The sequence below is a fragment of the Rhinoderma darwinii genome, chromosome 1, assembly GCF_050947455.1.
Source record: "Rhinoderma darwinii isolate aRhiDar2 chromosome 1, aRhiDar2.hap1, whole genome shotgun sequence".
NCBI classification, from domain to species: domain Eukaryota; kingdom Metazoa; phylum Chordata; class Amphibia; order Anura; family Rhinodermatidae; genus Rhinoderma; species Rhinoderma darwinii.
Genome location: NC_134687.1, coordinates 138,549,637 through 138,575,418, shown reverse-complemented (window position 1 = coordinate 138,575,418; position 25,782 = coordinate 138,549,637). Strand labels below are relative to the sequence as shown.

General features: G+C 42.4%; 1 protein-coding gene across 1 annotated transcript in view; it reads right to left on the bottom strand.

The window, feature by feature from the left end:
• Positions 1-25,782, bottom strand: part of MGAT4D (MGAT4 family member D) — a 153,034-nt gene that overhangs the window by 75,701 nt on the left and 51,551 nt on the right. The window contains exons 2-4 of the mRNA XM_075860422.1: positions 25,430-25,591; positions 21,378-21,521; positions 3,217-3,350 (exon numbers count right to left, since the gene is read on the bottom strand). Of these exons, the coding sequence (XP_075716537.1) occupies positions 3,217-3,350; positions 21,378-21,521; positions 25,430-25,591 (440 nt within the window). The remainder of the gene's footprint in view (positions 1-3,216; positions 3,351-21,377; positions 21,522-25,429; positions 25,592-25,782) is intronic.

Here is a 25,782-nt window from a genome sequence, read left to right as displayed (position 1 = left end):
CCCCTGACGTCACTGTCCATACATCGTGACGTCAGGGGATGCTCCTGGACCGGAATGTGATGTCAGGGGCAACCCCAGAGCCGGTATCCTGGAGCAGAGCACTAGTACAGGCTCTGCGCCGGAACTCTGGGGAAGCCAGTGACATCAGTGTCCATATATGGACGGTGATGTCAGGGGCTTGCCCAGAGCTGGACTCCCGGAGCAGAGCAGCTTCTAGCACTCTGCCTTGGATTCCAGCTCTGCTCCTGACATCGCTGTCCATATATGGACGTGGATGTCAGGGGCCACCCCAGAGCTGGAGTCCCAGGCAGAGCGCTAGTAGGCTCTTCCTGGGACTCCAGCTGTGCTCCTGACATCACTGGGACTCCTGCCCTGGGGAAGAACCTAACATCACTGTCGATGTATGGACATCGATGTCAGGGGATTCCACAGAGTCCCGGAGCAGAGCCTATACTAGCGCTCTGCACGGGACTCCAGCCCTGGGAAGCCCCAGACATCAGTGTCCATATGTGGACAGCGATGTCAGGGAATTCCACAGAGTCCCGGAGCAGAGCCTGTACTAGCGGCTCTGTGTCCCGTGGGCCGCAGAGGACATCCCCAGGGGCCACAACACGGCCCACGTGTTTGAGACCCCTGATGTAGAGCAAACCACTCACCAAAATATTCTTACGTTCTTCATGGATGTAAAAAAAACAAAAAAAACAAACCTGATCCAAACTAAAAGCTTAGATACATTACTAATCCCATCAGGCGTGGAAAGTAACATATTAAAGCGACCCGCCAGTCCCATGACAACATTTTTAATATGAAGGTTTATATGGAGTAATATAACCTGGTGCACTCCAGTTGCCCCCCTCTGCCATGGTTCCACCGTTTTAGGGTCCCCTCTGTTGTTCCAACATGGCTGCAGTGCTTCTTATACTACGAGCCTGAGACACTCCCACTGTTCCCAGATTGGCCAGAGCTGCTCACACGAGCAGTTCTTGCCTATCCAAGAATAAAGGGAGTGTCTTGTTGAGCGCTGTAGCCATTTTGGGACAACACCGAGGGGACCCCAAGACGGCAAATCCACGGCAAAGGGGCGCAATTGGAGGGCACTAGATATTACTCCATATACACCATCACAATTATAACTTTGTTCTAGGTCCAGTGGGTCGCTTTAAATTTTGCCAATTCACATTACATTTACTGACTAATAATAAAATGGTCAACTCCAAAATTTTTGCACCCTCCAGAAACTGGGCAATAATATAATAGGACATCAAATAATTCATAATGTTACTCTAAAATGTTAGAAATACAATTGAAATAACAGACATTCCTACAAGAATGCGATTTTATTTTTAAGAATAGTGTATTCTTTCAAAAAAGAAAAAAAATGGGTCAAAATTATTTCAATTTCTAAAGAATATTTTGGATAAACCCAAAGAAACTTGCATCTTTGGACAAAAATAATCCAGGAACTCCATTGTGGATTCTAACAATTTCTTGTTTCTCTGGGATATAAATATTGTAGGAGGTTATACACTGATAAAATTCCTTTATCATCCATCAATATGTGCGAGACCAAAAAGCAGTCAACTCAAATAAAACAAGGTTGTGGACTTCACTTTATACTTTTCCTTCCCTTATGATACATACATGGCTTTGGTTTAAAAAACTAGAACCTAAAACCGCACGTGCGATTCCAGCCGAAGTGTGTATTTACATAGGGCGGGAGTGAACTGCACAAAAAAACATGCGCATAACACAAATTGCCATGGTTTGACTGTGTGGTTTCTACAAGTGTTAAATTTTGGCCCAAAGCCACATCACAAAATTGTAGCAATTTGTGGTGAAACTATTGTAGTTTTCCCGTGCGGCACACTACCAGCCCATGTAAATACACCCTTAAGCCCCATGCACACGAACGTGCTTTTGCGGCCGCAATTCCCCCGAAAATCCACGGGAGAATTGCGGCCCCATTCATTTCTATGGGGCCATGCACACGACCGTAGTTTTTACGGTCTGTGCATGGCCCGGGAGCCCGCACCGCAGAAAGAACGGACATGTCTTATTACGGCCATCTTCTGCGGTCCGGACTCATTGAAAATCATAGCCACGGCCATGTGCATTGTCCGCGATTTGCGGGCGGCTTGCAGCTGACAGTCTGCTGCCGGCCGACCCGAAAATCACGGCCGTGCACATGGCTACGGTCGTGTGCATGAGGCCTTAGGCCTCATGCACACGACCGTATCCGCAAATACTGACCGTAAATACGGTTCCGTATTGCTTTATAGACAGCAAATCATCAGCAACGTACCCATTTCTGCTGAGTGGTATCCGCAAATACGGTCCGCAGTGCAGCCGTATTGCATCCGTATATACAGATCCGCAAAAAATGGAAGCCTGGTTGATGGGAAATCCCCTTTGTGTCGCTTAGCAACACTTCTGTATTTGCGGATGGCTATCCGTATTTGCGAACGCAGCTCCTTAGCCATTCGCAATTTTGGCTTCCCCCATAAACTTCTATGGAGGAGTCCGTGCCGCAATTGCGGACCAAGAACGGACATGCTCCATAATTCCCGGCACGGACGCTCATCCGTAGCGATGCGGAAAGGTGTCCGCATTCAATGAGAATGAATGGGTCAGTTTTTGTGGACCGCAATCGCGGTCCGCAAAAACAGAGTTTTTACGGTCGTGTGAATGGGGCCTTACAGAATATATCTCATTACCAGCACTATTATTCATGCAAGGAAAGGCTTCTCCGGACATTAATATCCATATTTTTGGAACTAATTTTTAAAAGTAGAAATAGTTTCACAAAAAGTTTACACCTAAAATATCACTTATAGCAGGTTTGGTTAATTTAATAGCAGTAATAACTGTGGCAATCATTCTAGAGTTGACTGGATATCCATTAGCAAGATGGGTTATGATTTTTGATGCTGTGATTACTAGTCATTACAATGCTAAACTAGTGCATTATTCCACTGGGCTATGAAGACAAGAATGTACAACCGTGGCTTTTATTAATGTCCCACACATACTGCAGATGCCTTCTTATCCTTCATATACAAAGAAATCCAAGTTACAATACATGAGAAGTAATAAAAGGACTTATAAACCATGGTTAAAATGGACTTCAGGAATTAAAAAAAATTAAAATAAAAAAAATAAAAACGTATGTTCACTACAGTAAATCCATGCCAGGTAAAGTTAGATGCAGTCACTTACCTCAGCTATGAAAACAATGACAACACAATCCTCTTTTTCTGCTGCAGACATCTCTGAGAAAAGGGACTTCAAAGTATCGATCAAATAGCTCTGTTTGTTTCGCTTTACAGTAGGGATTGCAATAACTATAGATACTGTGGATAAAAGTAGACAACATGTAATCATGTATCATAGCTACCAGAACCTTAGTTATATTGAAGGTGCTGCTGAGCTGGTGAGTGCAAGCCAAAACAAAGTAGAACAGCTCTCAGAACTACACAACTTTTCTCTGGTCACCAAATCCGATTGTAAAGTAATTGGTGCATTTAAAATTGGTCTTGTTTTCTTAAAATATTAACTAAAACTGCCCGAGGAACATACAGAAAGATAATTTAGTGCAGTTCAATAATACTAAGAATAGACATCAATACATAAAACAAGGTACTGTCATACATCTTTAGGAATTGAGAGCAATTATCCACTCAAGAACGTTGCCTTTTTATCCAAAATTATAAGTCTTTGTTAACAATTCTACTTAACCATTTCTTCGTTATTTTATTAGTTTCTGGAAGAGATGTATGGACCGCCAATATGTCCCCATTACAGCTCTTAATAATTTCCCAGAACACCTACATGACAATGTGGTGATAAGGGAGCAGGAAATATACCACTGCATAACTAGGTCTCCATGAAACCTGGATATAACCACCTTAGGGTCCCGTAATAGAACCCACATTTGTTGCCACCCAGCTTTCCAAGAAACAAGTGGAGAGGTTAAACACCTTCACAGAAGACAAGACATGTGAATGCTTTTGTGTGACTTATTGGTGGACATTTTATTTAGAATGTCCCCTCCTTTCTGTACTCTCCTTTAAATACCCCTCCCTTCCTATGTTTTAAAAGAAAAACTTAAATAAAGAAATTATATATAAAAAATAAATAAAAAGAATGTGGATGCATGTACAAAAATCGGCAAAAATCGTGCCAATGACACACATGGTTTAATAATGCAAATGTAGTGAAATACACATATGGCTTTAAAACTTTTGTGAAACTAAGCTACACTGTTACACCACAGCATAGTGGTAGGCACCATTGGAAAAAAATAGTTGCGGTTTCCTTCCTTGGTGCGGGCCGATTACCTGACAACGCACTATAAATTCTACGGCACATGATGTGCAAAAGAGTAATAAAAAGCTTGTTGGAGCACAAAGCAAAGTCATATTTATTTCCTCACAGTATCACATTTAACTGTTCAGTCTGCAATAGGAGACCAGGGCGGCACACTTGCCCCTTGGCTAAGCCTCCCACCTTAGTAGAAAATGGAAGGGTTCAGGAGGAAAGAAGTCTGCTTAGGGCCTGTTCACATCACCGTTCATTTCCGTTGCGGGGTTCACCCGACGGAAACCCCCGACGAAACCCCGGAACGGAAATGAACGGTGATGTGAACAGGCCCTAAGCAGACTTCTTTCCTCCTGAACCCTTCCATTTTCTACTAAGGTGGGAGGCTTAGCCAAGGGGCAAGTGTGCCGTCCTTGTCTCCGGAAAGTGAACGCACAGCTTCCGTTTCAGTCACCATTGATCTCAACGGTGACGGAAACATTGCTAATGCTTTCCGTTCGTCACCATTCCGGCAGAATCAATAGCGGAGTCGACTGCGCTATTCATTCCGTCGGAAAACCGGAAACCTGCCGGAATGGTGACGGACGGAAAGCATTAGCGATGTTTCCGTCACCATTGAGATCAAGGGTGACTGAAACGGAAGCTGTGCTTTCACTTTCACTTTCCGTTGCAGGGTTCACCCGACGGAAACCTACGACGGAACCCCGGAACGGAAATGAACGGTGATGTGAACAGGCCCTTAGAGTTTGTATGTTTTTCCAATGTTCGTATGGGCTTCTTCCAGGTACTCCAGTTTCATCGCACACTCCAAAAAGCATACTGACTTCCTATGAAATTGGCCTGAGTGAGTGAGTGAGTGTACGTGCGTATATGTGTGTGCGATTAGGAAATTAGAAAACTTCGTTGGAGACAGAGACTGATGTGAACGGTGACAATCTCTGTACAGTACTGTGGAATATTTTGATGATGCATAATCAACATTAAAAATTACCACCGGTGTTTTCTGCAAAATTTCTGAGACTGTCATTCTGCAGGTGTTCGGTGTTCTCCTAAAACAGACACTGAAGGCGTTGTCTTCTGTTACTTTTATTATTCGTTTCTAGGTATGAACCAGGCAGGGCCACACCTGCCATGAGGCGAGGTGAGCCTATCAGCTCAGGTGGTGGCCTGATGCCTCTGAGGGGACAGCGGCACGACTGAAACCAACCGCCGCCACCCCCTCCTGCACTACAATTGTATCTGCGTCTATAGGACACAAATACAATTGAACGGATCACTAGCGCTTGCAGGACAGGGAACATTAGTTCCTTGCTCTGCCATTCAGCGCCTTTCAATGACACAGGCGGCGCGATGACGTCATGGCGCCTCTTATGTTGTTCAGCTTCAGAAGACCTGGTCAGAAGAAATCAAGCCTGTGTTGCTAGAAAACGGCGCAGGAACTGAATCAGGGGAGTATGTAAATTTTTTCGGTTTTTTTCAGTAAACAGTGTGGCTCTATATACAAGGGACTATCTACAGAAGGCTCTGTGGGGGCACTGTGTGTGTGTGTGTGTGTGTGTGGTGCTTTATTTTACAGTGTGTCACACCATTGTATGGTACTTTTATGATCAGGGTCACAGTGAATGGTGTTATTATAATTAGAGGTCCATTGTATGAAACTATTATATTTAGCGGCATAGTGTGTGGCACCATGAGAATTTTATCTTTGTTTATAGGTGCGGAAAGGTTTGAAAAGCGAGAAGATGAAAACAGAGCAGCAAACTGCACGAGTGAGGAGGTCATCATAAAAGGTCCGGCCAAATGGAGAAGAAAAGAGAAAAAGAATGATTAGAATCTGAGGAGGCATCACCTGTGAATCACAATGTAAAGGTTTATTCTGCCTCTAACTAAATCAGTACTGTAATCACTGTATGATCTGCAGCGACAAGATGGGTGGTACTTATATTCTGTGAAACTGTAGCTTTACGCCATACAAACCTATATGGCAGGGACTAAACTGAAACTGCAAATGATCTCTGTACAGAGCTGTATTTGTGCTGGTACTATACATATATATGTACTGAGCTTGGTTCAGCTGATATATATATACACACACACACACACACACACACCAGTAGAAAAACGGCAGCACTCTGTTTCCAAATACGAAATCAAGTAATAAAGGGTGCCAGCTGATAGTCCCGATCCAAAGGCCTAACACATATCCAAGAAGAAATTTCAGCAGCACTCCGATGATGAAAAAAGTGAAGTTTATAGTGCCAACATGGCAAATGCAACGTTTCCGTCCCACCTTGGGACCTTTCTTGGATATATAGATAGATAGATAGATAGATAGGATAGATAGATACATACACACACACACACACACACACACACACACTACCGTTCAAAAGTTTGGGGTCACCCAGACAATTGTGTTTTCCATGAAAACTCCCACTTATATTTATCAAATGAGTTGCAAAATGACTAGAAAATATAGTCAAGACATTGACAAGGTTAGAAATAATGATTTTTATTTGAAATAATAAATTTTCTCATTCAAACTTTCTTGCTTTCGTCAAAGAATGCTCCATTTGCAGCAATTACAGCATTGCAGACCTTTGGCAAACTAGCTGTTAATTTGCTGAGGTAATCGGGAGAAATTTCACCCCATGCTTCCAGAAGCCCCTCCCACAAGTTGGATTGGCTTGATGGGCACTTCTTGCGTACCATACGATCAAGCTGCTCCCACAACAGCTCTATGGGGTTGAGATCTGGTGACTGCGCTGGCCACTCCATTACAGATAGAATACCAGCTGCCTGCTTCTTCCCTAAATAGTTCTTGCATAATTTGGAGGTGTGCTTTAGGTCATTGTCCTGTTGTAGGATGAAATTGGCTCCAATCAAGCGCTGCCCACATGGTATGGCATGGCGTTGCAAAATGGAGTGATAGCCTTCCTTATTCAAAATCCATTTTACCTTGTACAAATCTCCCACTTTACCAGCACCAAAGCAACCCCAGACCATCACATTACCTCCCCCATGCTTGACAGATGGCGTCAGGCACTCTTCCAGCATCTTTTCAGTTGTTCTGCGTCTCACAAATGTTCTTCTTTGTGATCCAAACACCTCAAACTTCGATTCGTCTGTCCAGAACACTTTTTTCCAATCTTCCTCTGTCCAATGTCTGTGTGCTTTTGCCCATATTAATATTCTCCTTTTATTAGCCAGTCTTAGATATGGCTTTTTCTTTGCCACTCTGCCCTGAAGGCCAGCATCCCAGAGTCGCCTCTTCACTGTAGATGTTGACACTGGCGTTTTGCGGGTACTATTTAATGAAGCTGCCAGTTGAGGACCTGTGAGGCGTCTATTTCTCAAACTAGAGACTCTAATGTACTTGTCTTGTTGCTCAGTTGTGCAGCGGGGCCTCCCACTTCTCTTTCTACTCTGGTTAGAGCCTGTTTGTGCTGTCCTCTGAAGGGAGTAGTCCACACCGTTGTAGGAAATCTTCAGTTTCTTGGCAACTTCTCCCATGGAATAGCCTTCATTTCTAAGAACAAGAATAGACTGTCGAGTTTCACATGAAAGCTCTCTTTTTCTAGCCATTTTGAGAGCTTAATAGAACCCACAAATGTAATGCTCCAGATTCTCAACTAGCTCAAAGGAAGGTCAGTTTTATAGCTCCTCTAAACAGCAAAACTGTTTACAGCGGTGCTAACATAATTGCACAAGGGTTTTCAAGTGTTTTCTAATCATCCATTAGCCTTCTAACACAGTTAGCAAACACAATGTACCATTAGAACACTGGATTAGTATTTTAAATCCTACTGTGGTGCAGCAAATGAGTTTGCGAAGAGCACAAGAGGCACTTAATTTACATCTGTTAGCTGTAGCGAGCAGAAAACGGCAGTTTTTTTGCACAGAATTCCTTTGAAGGAGAAAAGGCTGGTCATATGCTAGCAGTGGTAGCAAAGGCACAACAGGGGGTAACACATATCACTGCTTTAAAAACGGCGGAGGGCCATTTAGTTACAGAGAACTTGGAAGTTGTAAACGTTTTGAGAGACTTTTATTCAGACCTATATACCTCCAAGGTGCATCAATCTACATCTGATATTTATACATTCTTAAATAAAGCAGAGCTCCCTAAGCTGTCAGGAAGCGCCAAGGCACTTCTGGATTCTCCACTCACGTTGCAGGAATTGGAAGAAGCGGTCAAACAGATGGCTAATGATAAGGCACCTGGGGCGGACGGGCTACCAGTTGAAATTTATAAAAAATACTCTGAGGTGCTCTTGCCCAAATTATTAGAAGTATTTCATTATTCATTGGATTGTGGTTCTTTGCCGGCTTCTATGCAAGAAGCCATTATTGTGGTCTTGCCGAAACCCGGGAAAGATCCTCAATTAGCTGATTCTTATCGACCGATTTCATTATCAACATCTGACGTTAAGATTCTGGCAAAGGCATTAGCTCTGCTGTTGAATGGTGTTATTTCTACCATTATACACCCGGATCAGACCGGTTTTATGCCTGCTAGGTCGACAGCCATGAATTTGAGACGTTTATTTTTAAATCTTCAGCTGAGGGCACACAATGTAGGCGAAAGAGCCATTTTTTCACTGGACGCTGCCAAAACGTTTGACAGTGTGGAATGGCAATATCTTTGGTGAACCTTGGAGGCTATGGGTTTTGGACCATCTTTTATGGCATGGATTAAGGTCCTGTATTCTTGCCCTACAGCCAGAATACAGGCAAATGGAGGATTGTCTCCCCGGTTTGCTCTTGAAAGAGGGACTAGACAGGGATGCCCATTATCGCCCCTCCTGTTTGCCGTGGCAGTAGAGCCCTTGGCAGCGCGCATACGTGTGTCAGTCGATATTAAGGGCTTCTTGTATGGCTTGGTGCAAGAAAAGGTAGCGCTTTATGCAGATGATATGCTTCTATACTTGGGGGATGTGGGTAGCTCTCTGGCAGAAACAATATCCCTAATTGAGAAATGTGGGGTATTGTCTGGGTTTAAAATAAATTGGGATAAATCCCATCTGCTCCCTGTGGATTCAATGTGCTCTATACCAGGGGTGCATGGGGTACCTGTAGGATGCGTTAAACATCTTAAATATTTAGGGATCAAGATCTCGACCTCCCCTTCTGAATATGTTGCTCTCAATTTGCAACCCCTTCTGGTCAAATTTAAAATGAAAATAATGGCTTGGTGTAAATTACATCTGACAGTTGTGGGTAGGGTCAATCTTATTAAGATGATCCTAATGCCACAATTATTGTATATTTTACATAACTCCCCTGTATGGATCTCATTACGCAACTTTTATTATATTAATGCACTTTTTAGGGACCTAATATGGCGGAAGGGTCGCTCAAGAATTAGATTAGAAATTCTACAGCGCGCAAAGCATGATGGTGGTTTGGCCCTACCCAACCCTTGGATGTATTTTCTTGCCTCCCAATGTCAGCACTTTAAGGGGTGGGGGGAAATTATATCAAAGGGATCCAATGGATCGCTTCTACAGGCACAGTTTAGACCATCTGTTTTATGCTCAGTTTGAGGCAGGTCACTATGTTGGCGGGCAGGAATACGCCCACATATACACTAATGCGTAAAGTATGGGATAAGGTCCGAGCTATTAGAGATATGGGGGTTTGCACAATTTTTACACCTTTATGGGGGAATAAGGCACTTCCGGAATTCTTCTCTCTTGAAGGATTTGAGGGTTGGAAAGCAAGAGGCATCCTTTATGTCTCACAGTTGCTCCAGGAGGATGTATTTAAAACTTATCAACAGATCCAAGAGGAGTTTGAATTACCTCGAAATTCCCTCAATACTTACAGATAAGACATGCTTTTGATGCCCAGAAGAAGGCGGTGGATTTGGCAATACACGCAGATGGGGTGTTGTCTGTTTTACATACCGGGAGTGTTACATCGGGGGTTATTTCACATATTTAATCAGTTGTTGATCAGTAAATTTTTTGATAAATACCCCCTGATGGCTTCTAAAAAATGGGAAAGAGATATGGGTCCGATCTCTGAAGAACAATGGATAGATATTATGAAAGCAGTTCCGAATATTTCTCTTAGTGAGGCTGGGCGCCTTTCTCAATTATATATAATCCATAGAGTATACAGGACTCCTAAATTTCTTTTTCATATTGGGGTAAGGAGTGATTCGAAATGCCCCAGATGCGCGGAAGAGGGGGCTGACCATATGCATATGTTGTGGTCCTGCCCACAGTTAACCACGTACTGGATGGATGTACTGAAAGTGATTCAGGAGGCCTATGGACCTGTGTTGCAAGGGACTCCTATGGAGTGCGTTTTGGGATGTATTATGGACACCCCACCCTCTACTTTGGAGCGGTTGGCTATTGTAAGGTTGCTATATATAGCTAGAAAACTAATTGCACTACATTGGATACAAGGCGCCCCGCCGACTAGGAGCGAATTCATTGCAAAAGTGAATAAAATGATTGTATTGGAAAAGGTTGTCTATGTAAAGCGTAAAACGCTTAAATTTTTTTAATCCATATGGGGACCATGGGTAGGAGTAATGGAATCTGTATTATAAAATTTATTCAGGGACTCTGTATGACCGCCAGCCTTTACACGGTATTGGGGTTATGTATATAGATGTGGGATAAGGAGAAGGGGGGGAAATAGAGAGGATTAAATATCTGCCATATATTATATCTGTTTTGTATTATACATGCTTGTAGATGATTAAGCTACTTGACATTTGGAAAATGATCTGTCCCATGTACCTTGTATTTTGTGAATAATGTATTCGATATTTGGTACAATTTCTATTTCATATACTATCTAATTTGGAATTTTGTGACGGTGCCTGGGGGGAGGGTTTGGGATAGTGTTTGTTTAATATGTTTTGTACTATATAATTTTGAAACTTCAATAAAAAAATTATCTGATTTAAAAAAGAACACTGGAGTAATGGTTGCTGGAAATGGGCCTCTATACACCTATGTAGATATTGCATTAAAAACCAGATGTTTGCAGCTAGAATAGTCATTTAGCACATTAACAATGTATAGAGTGTATTTCTGATTAATTTAATGTTATCTTCATTGAAAAAAAAACTGTGCTTTTCTTGCAAAAATAAGGAAATTTCTAAGTGACCCTAAACTTTTGAACGGTAGTGTATATCTAGATCAAAAGTTAAATTGGATAGAGAATACAGAAAAGGTGTACAGAAAAGCTATGTGCCGGTTGTATTTCTTACGAAATTTGCACTCATTTAATGTGTGTAACAAACTTTTGGTAATATTTTAGGACTCTGTGGTGGCAAGTGTTATATATATTTTATGGTGCAGTCTATTGGGGCGGTAACATCCGAAGTGCGGAGATAAGTTAAATAAGGGGATTAACAAAGGAAGATATTTCATGGATTTAGGAGTACCATTCTTTGAAGAGGTATTGGGGGAAGATTCATGCAATTACGTTGGCCGGATCACATCCGTTGCATAATATTTTGGATGAGCAGCGCAGTTGTTTTAGCCAGTGTCTCCTACAATTTAGGTGTAGTAAGGAGAGATTCAGACGCTTTTATGCCTACTGCAATTGCACGTTACAATAGGTTTGTGCTTAACGGGTAGTTATTTATTTTTAGAATGTTTTATTAGTTAGATGTGTCATTTGTGTGATTTGGGAGTTGCGAACAACAAACTAATTTCCCTGCAGGGATAAATAAAGTTTTATCTATCACACACTGAGCTTGGTTCTGCTGCTGTATATATGTACGGCGCTTGGTGCTGTGCAAATGTACTGAGCTTGGTTCTGGTGCTGTGTATATGTACTGAGCTTGGTTCTGGTTCCATATGTATAAGGGTATGTTCACACCGCCTATTTACGGACGTAATTCGGGCGTTTTTGGCCCGAATTACGTCCGAAAATAGCGCCTCAATAGCGCTGACAAACATCTGCCCATTGAAAGCAATGGGCAGACGTTTGTCTGTTCACACGAGGCGTATATTTACGCGCCGCTGTCAAAAGACGGCGCGTAAATAGACGCCCGCGTCAAAGAAGTGCCCTGTCACTTCTTTGGCCGTAAATAGAGCCGTTATTCATTGACTCCAATGAATAGCAGCGCTAATTACGCCCGTAATTGACGCGGCGTTCAAGCGCCTGCACATGCCGGTACGGCTGAAATTACGGGGATGTTTTCAGGCTGAAACATCCCCGTAATTTCAGCCGTTACGGACGCCCTCGTGTGAACATACCCTTACTGTGCTTCTTCCAGTACACAGAGTGAATATTCATGCCTATGATGTAACATAGTGAGTGCAGGTATATAGTAAAGGCATTTATCTTTTATGCAGTATGTGATCTGGATTTTTATAAATCATATATATTTGTATTAAACAGATTTCCATAACGTGAACAGAAAAATGATATTGTTTTTTTCTTTGCTGTCTTCTGTCACCCTATAAGGCATGTGCGGGCGACGTTGAAAGTGTTCGCCTCATGCAGCAGAAGGGCTAGGTGCACCCCTGGTATGAACATACCCTAACAAGAAACAAATACTAATCCACTGCTCTATTTTGTGCGTTATCAATTTGCTGAATTTTACAGTTTAACAGCAGCAATATAGAAGTACTATCTCAGCACTACACTACATCAGTAAACCACAAGGTGAGGCACATTTTTATTGCATGTTTTCAGAAGATAACTAAAAACAAGGCTCACTTTAATCCTGACCACAGCCTGTAATTCATCTAAACTAATTGGTCTTACATTGCACTTTACTCTGCAACATTGTGCACAGCTTCCTCCAACATGTCTAATCAACATTTAGTAAAGAGATTACCACCCTCAATACTCAAGATATGGCTTTAGTACAAGTTAAATATATAATTCTGTCTTTATGCACACGGTCGTGCCCATAATCACGGCCCGCAATTGCCGCCACCGCCGGCCGCCCGCATTTTTGGGCCGTGCTCCCATAAAAGTATGGGAGCACAGACCGTAAAATGCAAAAAAACGGAAATGTTCCATCATTTTAGTAACATTTCTACGGCACGTACACCCATCCGTGGCGATACGGAAAGGTGTCCGTGGCCAATAGAACTGAATGGGTCGGTAATTGCGGACTGTAAAAACGGTCGTGTGCATGGGGCCTAAGACTGTACTTATAATGCAGTTTTATCACTTTTTTCAATGCAGTAATGGTGTGACCTTAAAAGCCATTACCAGCTCATGAATACATAGCTTAGATGTGAAGGCCAGAAACTTATATAGGGTCAGTGACGTATACATAGTGAATGAATGGACTAGTTTATCTGGGTAAGGCCTTGTTCATACTTTGAAGCAATTTTTTTGGCTGATTTTTTTGCAGTTTGAAATGTGCAATATCTAGGTGTATAAAGTTAACATTTTAAGGTTTCAAAATTCATTGATTTTTAGGTCTAGTTGAATATATTCATATGCAATATTGCGTCGAAAATATATACCCTTAAAAAGTGTGAAAACTGTAGGGCAAATTTATCTATTTGCACCAATTTTGTGACATAAACACATAAAAAATATGGCATTCACGCCAAACACCATATTTACGAAGCCCCCATCACCATTTTTTTTTTACATGTGACCATGGCTTCAGAGATGCGCCAAGTGTAACTAGGGGCCGGTTCACATCAGCGTTCGCTTTTCATTCAGGGGTTCCATCTGAGGTTTCCGTCGGGTGAACCGCTCCACTGAAAGTCAAACGGAAACCTTAGCTTACGTTTGCATCACCATTCATATCAGTTGAGGGGTTCACCCGACGGAAACCTCAGACGGAACCCCTGAAGGGAAAGCCAACGCTGATGTGAACTGGCCCTTAGTTCTGAGCATTTCAGGTCCGACCTGGTGTAGTTCTTTCTGCCTTCAGCACATTCATCAACAGAGCATCCGCCCAGACAATAAAAACTGGTGAATGCTGCACTGGGGGAAGAGACTGGCACACTGCTCCTATGTTGCACCGTCATTTAGCACCCTGTTGATGAGAAGTCAATCCTCTGGTGGAGATGGCAGCAATCGGCTGATCGCTGTACCAGCTCATTTTTTAAAAGCGGTAGTCTTCATGAGACAACCCCTTTAATGTAGGATAGAGATAAAAAAAAATATCCCTTAAGTTTAAACCCTTAATCACCAGCTAAATTTTTCGTTTTTACCTCTCTGCCTTTCAGCAGTCATAACTTTATTTTTTCATGGACGTGGCCGTATGAGGCCTTGTTTTATGCGAGAGAAATTGTATTATTTTTTTTCACAGTTTGGGGGTAGAAAAAAATTATTATTTTTACAGCGTGTATATAGGAAAAAGCGATCATTGGCATAGTTTTCCTTGTTTATTATTTTTATCCCCTTCACGTTTCACGCTAAATAACCTGTTATTGATTAATTCTTCATGTTATTAACCCCTTCCCGCTCCTGGACGTACTATTAGGTCATGGTAGCTGTATCGTTCTCGCTCCATGACCTAATAGTCACGGGAGTAACAGCCATTTCGGCCGACTTCCCGTCACCTGCAGGAGCTGTGACAGCTGCTGTCTCGTACAGAAGTTGCCGCAGCTCCTATAGCGGGGACCAATCGCTGTGTCCCCGCTGATTAATCCCTTAAAAGCCGCGTTCAATAGCGGTCGCGGGTTTTTAGGGGTTAAGCTACCATCGTCGGCCTGCTACACGATTGCGGCCGGCAATGGTGGCTATGGCAACCGGACGCCTAACAATGGCATCCGGCTATGCCATCTACGGAAGCCTAGTGGGTCCTGACAAAGTCAGGAACAACTATGCTTGCTGTCAGTGAGTAGCAGACAGATCTAATACACTGCACTACGATTGTAGTGCAGTGTATTAGAATATCGGTCAGAGCCTCCTGCCCTCAAGTCCCCTAGTGGGACAAAGTAAAAAAGTAAAAAAAAGTTGTGTAAAAATAAGAAAATAAAAGTTTTAAAAGTAATAAAAAAGTAAAAATCCCTCTTTTTCCCTTATCAGTCCTTTATTATGAATAAAAATAAACAAATAAACTATACATAATTGGTATCGCCGCGTCCGTAACGGCCTGAACTACAAAATTATTTCGTTATTTATCCCACGCGGTGAACGCCATAAAAGAAAACTACAAAGCATACCAGAATCACAATTTTTTGGTCACTTCACCTCCCAAAAAATTGAATAAAAAGAGATAAAAAAAAGTCGCATGTACCTAAAAATTGTACTGATCGAAACTACAGTTCGTTACGCAAAAAACAAAGTCCTCGCACGGCTTTATTGATGGAAAAATAAAAAAAGTTCTGGCTCTTGGAATAAGGGAACACAAAAAGTAAATGATTTTTTACAAAAAGTATTTTATTCTGCAAACGCCAAGACATAAAAAAAACTATAAACATATTGTATTGCCGTAATCGTATCGCCCCGCAGAATAAAGTGAATGTCATTTATAGCGCATGGTGAACGCTGTAAAAAAAATAGAATAAAAAACAATAGTAGAATTGCTGTTTTTTAGTCACCACGCCACTTAAATTTAGAATAAAAAAGTCGCATGCACCCCATGAAAAACTACAATAAATTCCTCAAGGGGTCTAGTTTCCAAAATAGGGTCACTTTTGGGGGGTTTCCACCGTTTTGGTACCACACGACCTCCTCAAACCGGACATGGTGCCTAATAAAAAGGAGGCATCAAAATCCTCTAGGTGCTCCTTTGCTTCGGAGGCCGATGCTTCAGTCCATTACCGCACTAGGGCCACATGTGGGATATTTCTCAAAACTGCAGAATCTGAGCAATAAGTATTGAGTTGCGTTTCTCTGGTAAAATCTTCTGTTTTACAGAAAAAAATAAAAAAGGTATAAAAAGGATTTTCTGACAAAAAAAAATAAATATGTAAATTTCACCTCTACTTTGCTCTAAATTCCTGTGAAACTCCTAAAGGGTTAATAAACTTTCTAAATGCTGTTGTGAATACTTTGAGAGGTCTAGTTTCTAAAATGGGGTGTTTGATGGGGGAGTCTAATATATAGGCCCCTCAAAGCAGCTTCAGAACTGAACTGGAACCTAAAAAAAAAAAAATTAGGCAATACTTCACTTCTTACATTATACTGATAATGAGCATTGCCCACCCCGAGATTACCCCAGTTTTGACAGTTTGTATAAACGGAGATCCCTATTAGGCCATTTCAGTGCCCGGTTTTCCCAAGCATACACCCCCGAGACATGTATTTCTATTGAGGAGTCCTTGGTACATTTTAAATGGAGGGTTCAATATATTGGACACTGAAATGGCATATATGTATAGAAAATTGCAAATCCCACACTGCACCATCTGTGGCGCATTATCTTTTATACAATACCTGTGGGATCAAAATGCTCACTACACCTCTAGATGAATGCCTTAAGGGGTGTAGATTTTAAAATGGGGTCACTTCTTGGGGGTTTCAACTCTACTGGTACCTTAGGGGCTTCTAAATTCACGACTTCGCACCAGAAAAGCTCCAGTAGGCCAAATGGTGGTCCTTCCCTTCTAAGCCCTGCCGTGTGCCCAGGCAGCAGAAAACAGCCATATGTAGGGTAGTGCCGTACCCAGAAGAACTCACATTACAATTTATAGGGTGTATATCTCCGGTGGCGCATGCTGGGCACAATATATTGGACACTGAAATGGCATACATATATAGAAAATTGCAAATCTCACACTGCACCATCTGCTACGCATTACCTTTTAGACAATACCTGTGGGATCAAAATGCTCACTACACCTCTAGATGAATGCCTTAAGGGGTGTAGTTTCCAAAATGGGGTCACTTCTGGTGGGTTTCCATTGCTTTGATACTTCTGGGGCTCTACAAATGCGACATGGCACCTGAAAACCAATCCAGCAAAATCTGGACTCCAAAGAACACATAGCGCTCTTTTCCTTCTGAGCCCTCCCATCGGCCCAAACGGCAGCTTATCACCACAAATGGGGTATTGCCGCAAATTGGGCAACAAAATGGGTTATTTTATTTCTTGTGAAAATAAGAAATTTTGATAAAAAATGACATCTTATTGGAAAAAAAAAACATTTTTAAAATTTCACAGCCCAATTCAAATACGTGCTGTGAAAAAAAACTGTGTGATCAAAATGGTAACAACAACCATACATGAATTCCTTGAGGGATGCAGTTTCCAAAATGGGGTCACTTTGGGGGTATTCCTACTGTTTTGGCACCTCAAGATTTCTTCAAACCTGGCATGCTGCCTAAAATAAAATTCTAATAAAAAAAAGAGGCCCCAAAATGCACTAGGTGCTTCTTTGCTTCTGGGGCTTGTGTTTTAGTCCACGAGCACACTAGAGCCACATGTGGGACATTTCTAAAAACTGCAGAATCTGGACAATACATATTTAGTAGTGTTTCTCTAGTAAAACCTTGTGTGTTACAGAAAAAAATTGAATAAAATTGAAATTCAGCAACAAAAATGAAATTTGCACATTTCACCACCACTTTGCTTTAATTCCTGTGAAATGCCTAAAAGGTTTAAAAAACTTTCTAAATGCTGTTTTGAATACTTTGAGGGGTCTAGTTTTTAAAATGGGGTGTTTATGGGGGTTTCTAATACATAGGCCCCTCAAAGCCACTTCAGAACTGAACAGGTACCTTAAAAAAAAAAAAAAGAGGCTTTTGAAATTTTCTTAAAAATATGAGAAATTGCTGTTTAGGTTCGAAGTCTTGTAACGTCCAAGAAAATTAAAAGAATGTTCAAAAAATTATGACAATCTAATGTAGACATATGGGAAATGTGAACTAGTAACTATTTTGGGTGGTATAACCATCAGTTTTACCATCAGATGTATTTAAATTCAGAAAAATGCAATTTTTTTCAACATTTTCTCTAAATTTTGCAGTTTTCACAAATAAACACTGAATATATCGAACAAATTTTACCACTAACATAAAGCCCAATGTGTCACGAGAAAACAATCTCAGAATCGCTTTGATAGGTTTAAGCATTCCAAAGTTATTACCACAAAGTGAAATATGTCAGATTTCAAAAATGGGCTCTGAGCCTTAAAGAGGCTCTGTCACCAGATTTTCAAACCCCTATCTCCTATTGCAGCAGATCGGCGCTGCAATGTAGATAACTAACGTTTTTTTTCTTTCAAAAACGAGCATTTTTGGCAAAGTTATGACCATTTTAATATTTATGCAAATGAGCCTTTCTTAAGTACAACTGGGCGTGTTTAAAGTTATGTCCAAGTGGGCGTGTATTATGTTCGTACATCTGGGCGTTGTGAATGGAAGTGTATGATGCTGACGAATCCGCATCATCCACTTCTCTTCATTACCACCCAGCTTCTGGCAGTGCACAGACACAGCGTGTCCTCGCGAGATCACGCTGTGACGTCACTCACTTCCTCCCACAGGAACTTCATCGCGTCGGATGAGCGAGGACACGCTGTGTGTCTGAACTGCCAGAAGCTGGGTGGTAACAATGAGAAGTGGATGATGCTGGTTCGTCAGCATCATTCACTTCTATTCACAACGCCCAGCTAGTAAAACAAGTAAACACACCCAGATGTAACGAACATAATACACGCCCACTTGGACATAACTGTAAACACGCCCAGTTGTACTTAAAGAGGCTCTGTCACCAGATTATAAGTGCCCTATCTCCTACATAATCTGATCGGCGCTGTAATGTAGATAACAACAGTGGTTTTTATTTTGAAAAACGATCATTTTTGAGCAAGTTATGAGCAATTTTAGATTTAGTTTCTTAATGCCCAACTGGGCGTGTTTTTACTTTTGACCAAGTGGGTGTTGTATGATACACAGCACAGTGAGATTGTGCAGTGAAAGAAGCTGGGCTGGAACAATGAGAAGTGTATGTCACTGATTGGTCAGCCTCATACACTTCTTTACAACACCCACTTGGTCAAAAGTAAAAACACGTTGCTCGTTTTAAAAAAAAAAAACAAAAAACGTTAGTGTTATCTACATTGCAGCGCCGATCTGCTGCAATAGGAGATAGGGGTTTGAAAATCTGGTGACAGAGCCTCTTTAAGGCCAAAACAAGGCTGCGTCCTTAAGGGGTTAAGGGTCATTTAGAAACCTAATACGTATAGGTTTTTTGTTTTTATTTAATGTAGGGGCAATAAAATATATTTTATGCAAAATAATTACTTTTTTTGGGACTTTTATTTATTTATATTTTTGTTACTTTTTTTTTAAAATCTCATTAAGGGATAACTATTTATAACTTTCTTTTTTACTTATAATGTATTAGCATACTCTTGTATGCGAATACATTACACTGTGTCTCTATGACGCAGGCTGCTGTTACGGCAGCACATAGTGTGCCCTAACAGCAGGCAAACTGAACAGACAGCCCTGGGGTGTCTGTTCAGTTTGCCTGCTGTTAGGGCACACTATGGAGTATGCTAATACAGGAGTATGCTAATACATTACAAGTAAAAAATAAAAGTTATAAATGAAGTTATACCTTAATGGGATTAAAAAAATAAAAATAATAAAGTCCAAAAAAAAAAAAAGTCATTTTATTGCCCCTACACTAAATAAAAACAAAAAGCTACACATATAAGGTATCTAAATGACCGTAATAACCTGAAGAATTAATCTAACTGGTTATTTAGCGTGAAACGGATAAAAAAATGAACAAGATAAACCATGCTGAGAATCGCTTTTTCTTATATTCACACCGTAAAAATATTATTTTTCTATCCCCAAAGGCCTCATACGGCCACTTCAACGGAAAAAAAAAAAAAAAAGTTATGGCTACTGAAATGCAGAGGCAAAAACTAATAAATGTAGCTGGTCATTAAGACTTTTTCAGGTGCGATCATTAAGGGGTTAAGAGCCATAATTGTTTTATTTTTATGCCGATGCACCTGTATGAGGGCTTGTTTTTTACGGGACGACTTCTAGTTTTTTTTGGTACCATTTTGGAGTACATGTGACTTTTTGATTACATTTTTTTTAATGCATGACGAACAGAAAACAGCAAATTCTGGCATTGTTAATTTTATTTTTAAGGCGTTCACCGTGTGGGTTAAAGAACATAATCACTTTATAGGTAATTAATATAAAAAAAACAAAAAATTGAAGTATTTTATAAGGGAAAAAGTGGGTTTTTCATTTTTTTTTATTTGGGATTTTTAGTTATTTATTATTAACTTTGTTAAACTTTTTGATAACTTTATTTCTAGTCCCACTAGGGGACTTCACTATGCGATCTTCTGATCGCTTTTATAATACATTATTGCCTGTCAGTGTAAAACTGACAGGCACCTGCTAGGTCATGCCTAAGGCATGGCTTAGCAGACATCCACTACAGGCAGGCCTGGGGGCCTTTGTTAGGCCCCCGGCTGCCATAGAAACCATTGGCGCCCTCAGATTGCAATCGCAGGGTGCCGATGGGTTGAGAGAGGGAGCTCCCTCCTTCCAAAACCACTTGGATGTGGTGCTCGCTATTGAGCGCCGCATGTAAGGGGTTAAACGGGTGAGATCGAGGTTAAAAAAAAAAAAAAAAAAAAAAAAAAAAAAAAAAAAAAAAAAAAAAAAAAAAAAAAAAATCGATCCCACCCGTTAGTGCAGGTGTCTGGCTGTCTTTAGACCGCCAGATACCCGCTTCAGCCAGCATGGACACCCGTGCCGGGCTTAAGTCAGAGCGCCGTGAAAAGGCGGCACTCTGGAATAAGTACCCTTAACGGCCGCCGTGAAAAGGCGTATTGGCGGTCATTAAGTGGTTAAAGCAACTATGGTACACAATACAGTAGGAAAACTAAGACCTAAATAATACTTGAAAATACATTTCAAATGTCAGAAAGCCGAACAGACACAAAGCGGCTGAGCGCTCACACGAGCGCTTCAGCTGCTTCGTTCTAGCGATTGGTGAGGGTCTCAGTGCTCGGACCCCCACCAATCAAAACTTCTGACATGTCACTATGACATGTCAGAAGTTTGTCAAACGTTTAGCTACACTTTAAGACAATTCCATTGCACATTCAATCCTATATTTTTGTTTAAACACATAAAAATGTACCAATCCACAAAAAGTCATAAATAGAAACTCTTACCTCCTGTCTTTCCATGTCCATAAAGCAGATTTGGGTGCAGGCTGTCTTCATGCCCCAACAAATGGGGCAGAAACATGTATAGGTTTGTAAATTGCAATGGGAGTTCGCTGGTCATATTCAACACTTTCCATTTTATCTCCTCAACTGCATGGACAAGAAAAAAAATAAAAATAAAAGTATGACAAAAACGGTCTCACACAATATTCTCAAAATGTGTTTAGCAGAATATTTATTTTAAGACTTTCAGTTACCAAGACCACTGTGTATATTTTAAGACAATTTATCACCCTCATATATTTTTTTCTACTAAAATATATACTGAAACGTTTTGAAAATCTGTTTTTATTTTCTGATAGTTTAACTTTTAATCTATTTTTTAAATGAGTTTTGGGGAAGCCATTTTCCTCGGATTTGCAGCAATAGCTGCAGAGATTTGATTAACCACTTCATTACCGGAGTGTTTATCCCCCTTCATTACCAAGCCTCTTTTTTTATATTTCCATCGACAGATGTAGGAAAGCTTGTTTTTTTTAATGTGAGGGGTTGTACTTTTCAATAGCACCAGCTTGGGGTACATTTTAGTTATGGATTAACTTTTAACAACATTTTGGAAGGGAATGGAAAAAAGGAAAAAGCAATGCCGCTATTGTTTTTCACATTTTAAATTCACGCTGATAACCGTGCAGCACAAAGGTTTCTTGCAAAATCAAAGCAGATTTCATTGTAAAAAAAAATAGTTTGTATGTTGCTGCATTCCAAGAGCGATAACATTATTTCGTCTATATATCCGTATGTAGATAATTTATTCAAAGAATAAAGTTTACGTTTTCATTCCCACTAGGGGTCTTCACAATGCAATCTAGTGATCGCTTTCATTATGCTTTGATGTACTTTGATTATACACAGCAATATTGACTATACGTAATAAACAGTCTATCAGGTGGTGCCTTTGGCAAGCTCTAATAGACATATAGATAGCTATGGCAGGCCTGCGGGCCTATGTTGGGCCCCTGGCATGCTATTGCAACCCATCGGCATCCCAGCTCCCTCTGTACAACCACCTAGATGCCGCAGTCGCTATTGACAGCGACATCTAAGAGGTTAATGAAGTAGAAGTGCCATAGCAGTATTTCAATGTCTTCCCTGTTTCTGTTGCTGTATAGTAACAGCGCGGTCACAAGTATCTGCAGAGCCCCCAGCAGATCGTTAAAAAAGCTGCCGTTAATATACGGCGGCTCACAGTTAAGGCACTATTCACATGACAGGGTCCGAGTGTCGGCCGATTAAAAACTGACATTTTGGTCCGTTTTTCTTGGCCGTTCTGAATCCGTTCCGGGAAGTATTTCCATTTTTTAAAGGCCAATTTTGACCCGTTTTGCATCAGTTTTTTTCCCTGTCCGTTTTAAAGACGGATGCATTTCATTTGTAAATTTTCTGCCACAGCCCCCTGTAGGTAGTGCCACGCAGACCCCTCCCTTGCAGGTAGGGCCACGCAGACCCCTCCCTTGCAGGTAGGGCCACGCAGACCCCTCCCTTGCAGGTAGGGCCACGCAGACCCCTCCCTTGCAGGTAGGGCCACGCAGACCCCTCCCTTGCAGGTAGGGCCACGCAGACCCCTCCCTTGCAGGTAGGGCCACGCAGACCCCTCCCTTGCAGGTAGGGCCACGCAGACCCCTCCCTTGCAGGTAGGGCCACACAGACCCCTCCCTTGCAGGTAGGGCCACACAGACCCCTCCCTTGCAGGTAGGGCCACACAGACCCCTCCCTTGCAGGTAGGGCCACACAGACCCCTCCCTTGCAGGTAGGGCCACACAGACCCCTCCCTTGCAGGTAGGGCCACACAGACCCCTCCCTTGCAGGTAGGGCCACACAGACCCCTCCCTTGCAGGTAGGGCCACACAGACCCCTCCCTTGCAGGTAGGGCCACACAGACCCCTCCTTTGCAGGTAGGGCCACACAGACCCCTCCCTTGCAGGTAGTGCCACACAGACCCCTCCCTTGCAGGTAGTGCCACACAGACCCCTCCCTTGCAGGTAGTGCCACACAGACCCCTCCCTTGCAGGTAGTGCCACACAGACCCCTCCCTTGCAGGTAGTGCCACACAGACCCCTCCCTTGCAGGTAGTGCCACACAGACCCCTCCCTTGCAGGTAGTGCCACACAGACCCCTCCCTTGCAGGTAGTGCCACACAGACCCCTCCCTTGCAGGTAGTGCCACACAGACCCCTCCCTTGCAGGTAGTGCCACACAGACCCCTCCCCTGCAGGTAGTGCCACACAGACCCCTCCCCTGCAGGTAGTGCCACACAGACCCCCTCCCTTGCAGGCAGTGCCACACAGACCCCCTCCCTTGCAGGCAGTGCCACACAGACCCCCGCATGTAGGCAGTGCCACACAGACCCCCGCATGTAGGCAGTGCCACACAGACCCCCGCATGTAGGCAGTGCCACACAGACCCCCGCATGTAGGCAGTGCCACACAGACCCCCGCATGTAGGCAGTGCCACACAGACCCCCGCATGTAGGCAGTGCCACACAGACCCCCGCATGTAGGCAGTGCCACACAGACCCCCGCATGTAGGCAGTGCCACACAGACCCCCACATGTAGGCAGTGCCACACAGACCCCCACATGTAGGCAGTGCCACACAGACCCCCACATGTAGGCAGTGCCACACAGACCCCCACATGTAGGCAGTGCCACACAGACCCCCACATGTAGGCAGTGCCACACAGACCCCCACATGTAGGCAGTGCCACACAGACCCCCACATGTAGGCAGTGCCACACAGACCCTCACATGTAGGCAGTGCCACACAGACCCCCACATGTAGGCAGTGCCACACAGACCCCCACATGTAGGCAGTGCCACACAGACCCCCACATGTAGGCAGTGCCACACAGACCCCCACATGTAGGCAGTGCCACACAGACCCCCTGTAGGCAGAGAATCCCTGTGGTGTGACTAGGGCCTAACTGTCTACTGCTGGGATGTATATAGTCTTTCAGCAGTAGGCAAGTGGTTAAGAATCCTAAGTCAGAAAACCTCTCATTAAAGGGATTTGCAGTCCCTAAAAATTTATGGCCTATCCCCAGGATAGGCCATCAATAGCTGATCGGTCGAAGTCTGATTCCCGGGACCCCCAATAAGCGGTTTTGAAGGGGGTGCTGCGGTCATAAGAGTGCCGCCTCCTCTTTATTTCTACCTGCTCACTGTGAATCGTCGACACAGATGTAGCAGCGATTCACAGGTTCTCACAGCAATACCTGTGAATCGCCGCTACATGTGTGTCGAGTATTCACAGTGAGCAAGTAGAAAAGAAGGGGAAGCAGCACTTGTACGAGCGCCGCAACCCCTTCAAAACAGCTGATTAGCTATTGATGGCCTATCCGGAGAATAGGCCAACAATTTTTAGGTACTAGAAAACCCCTTTAATTTTACATGGGAAAATGTTGTGAGCATGCTTTGACCTGTACAGACGAAACTCTGCAGGGAGGGGTAGGTGGGGCTGAGCTGTGTTGCTATGTTTACTACCTCCAGGTTTAGAATATTGTGGTTACCGGTCACTGTTATTGTTCTGCCCTGTGACGACTGCTGACCCGGTCCCCAGTATACACAGCACAAGCAGAAAAGTGATCTCTGTAAGAGAGGCTGTGTTAGCCTATCGTGGGGACAGAGTTCAAATCAGATTTTTTTTTTTTTTAAAAAAGGACAAGAAAAAAAACCTGTTTATGAACCAGGACTTCTTTCTTTTTCTACTGTAGCCTACCCAAGCAGCACATCGCAATGCCTGGGACTCACCAATGGTCATAGTCCGTGCCCATATTCGAAAAAAATTACCTCATCTCCTAAAATTCTCTGAACCTACTATAAAGTATGTGCAGCCTTCTGTCAAAACTGTCTAATAACGAATCTAAGATGGAGAAATATTTTAGCGACCATAATCTAAACCCATGCATATACAGTATCTGAAGCATGCACAAGAGTGCATTACTAACAATATTCACCTTCTCAGCCTGCCCAATAAGTTTTATAACCACTGTGTCCAACGATACCTGTATGATTTTCAAATGCATTCCTCTTCTCTGCCACTGCCCGTTTAATCTCGTCTAGAACCGTGCTTAGATCTCTCGATCGCTTCTGATTCTCTTGCTCTGCATGGAACAGTCTTTGTTGTAATTCTAAAAACTGCTTTTCATATGAAGTCATTCCATATTCTGCAAAGAAAGAGGTGAAATCTCAAACAAAACAAGCCACCTTACATAAACGTTTCCATTAAAATCTGAAATAAAGTATCGGCTGATACAATCCAAAATTACATTTCAAACATTGATAGATATATATATATATAGCAAACAAGAAGGCAGCAGCACTCACATAAGAATGATCGATCAGGTGCCCAGCAAAA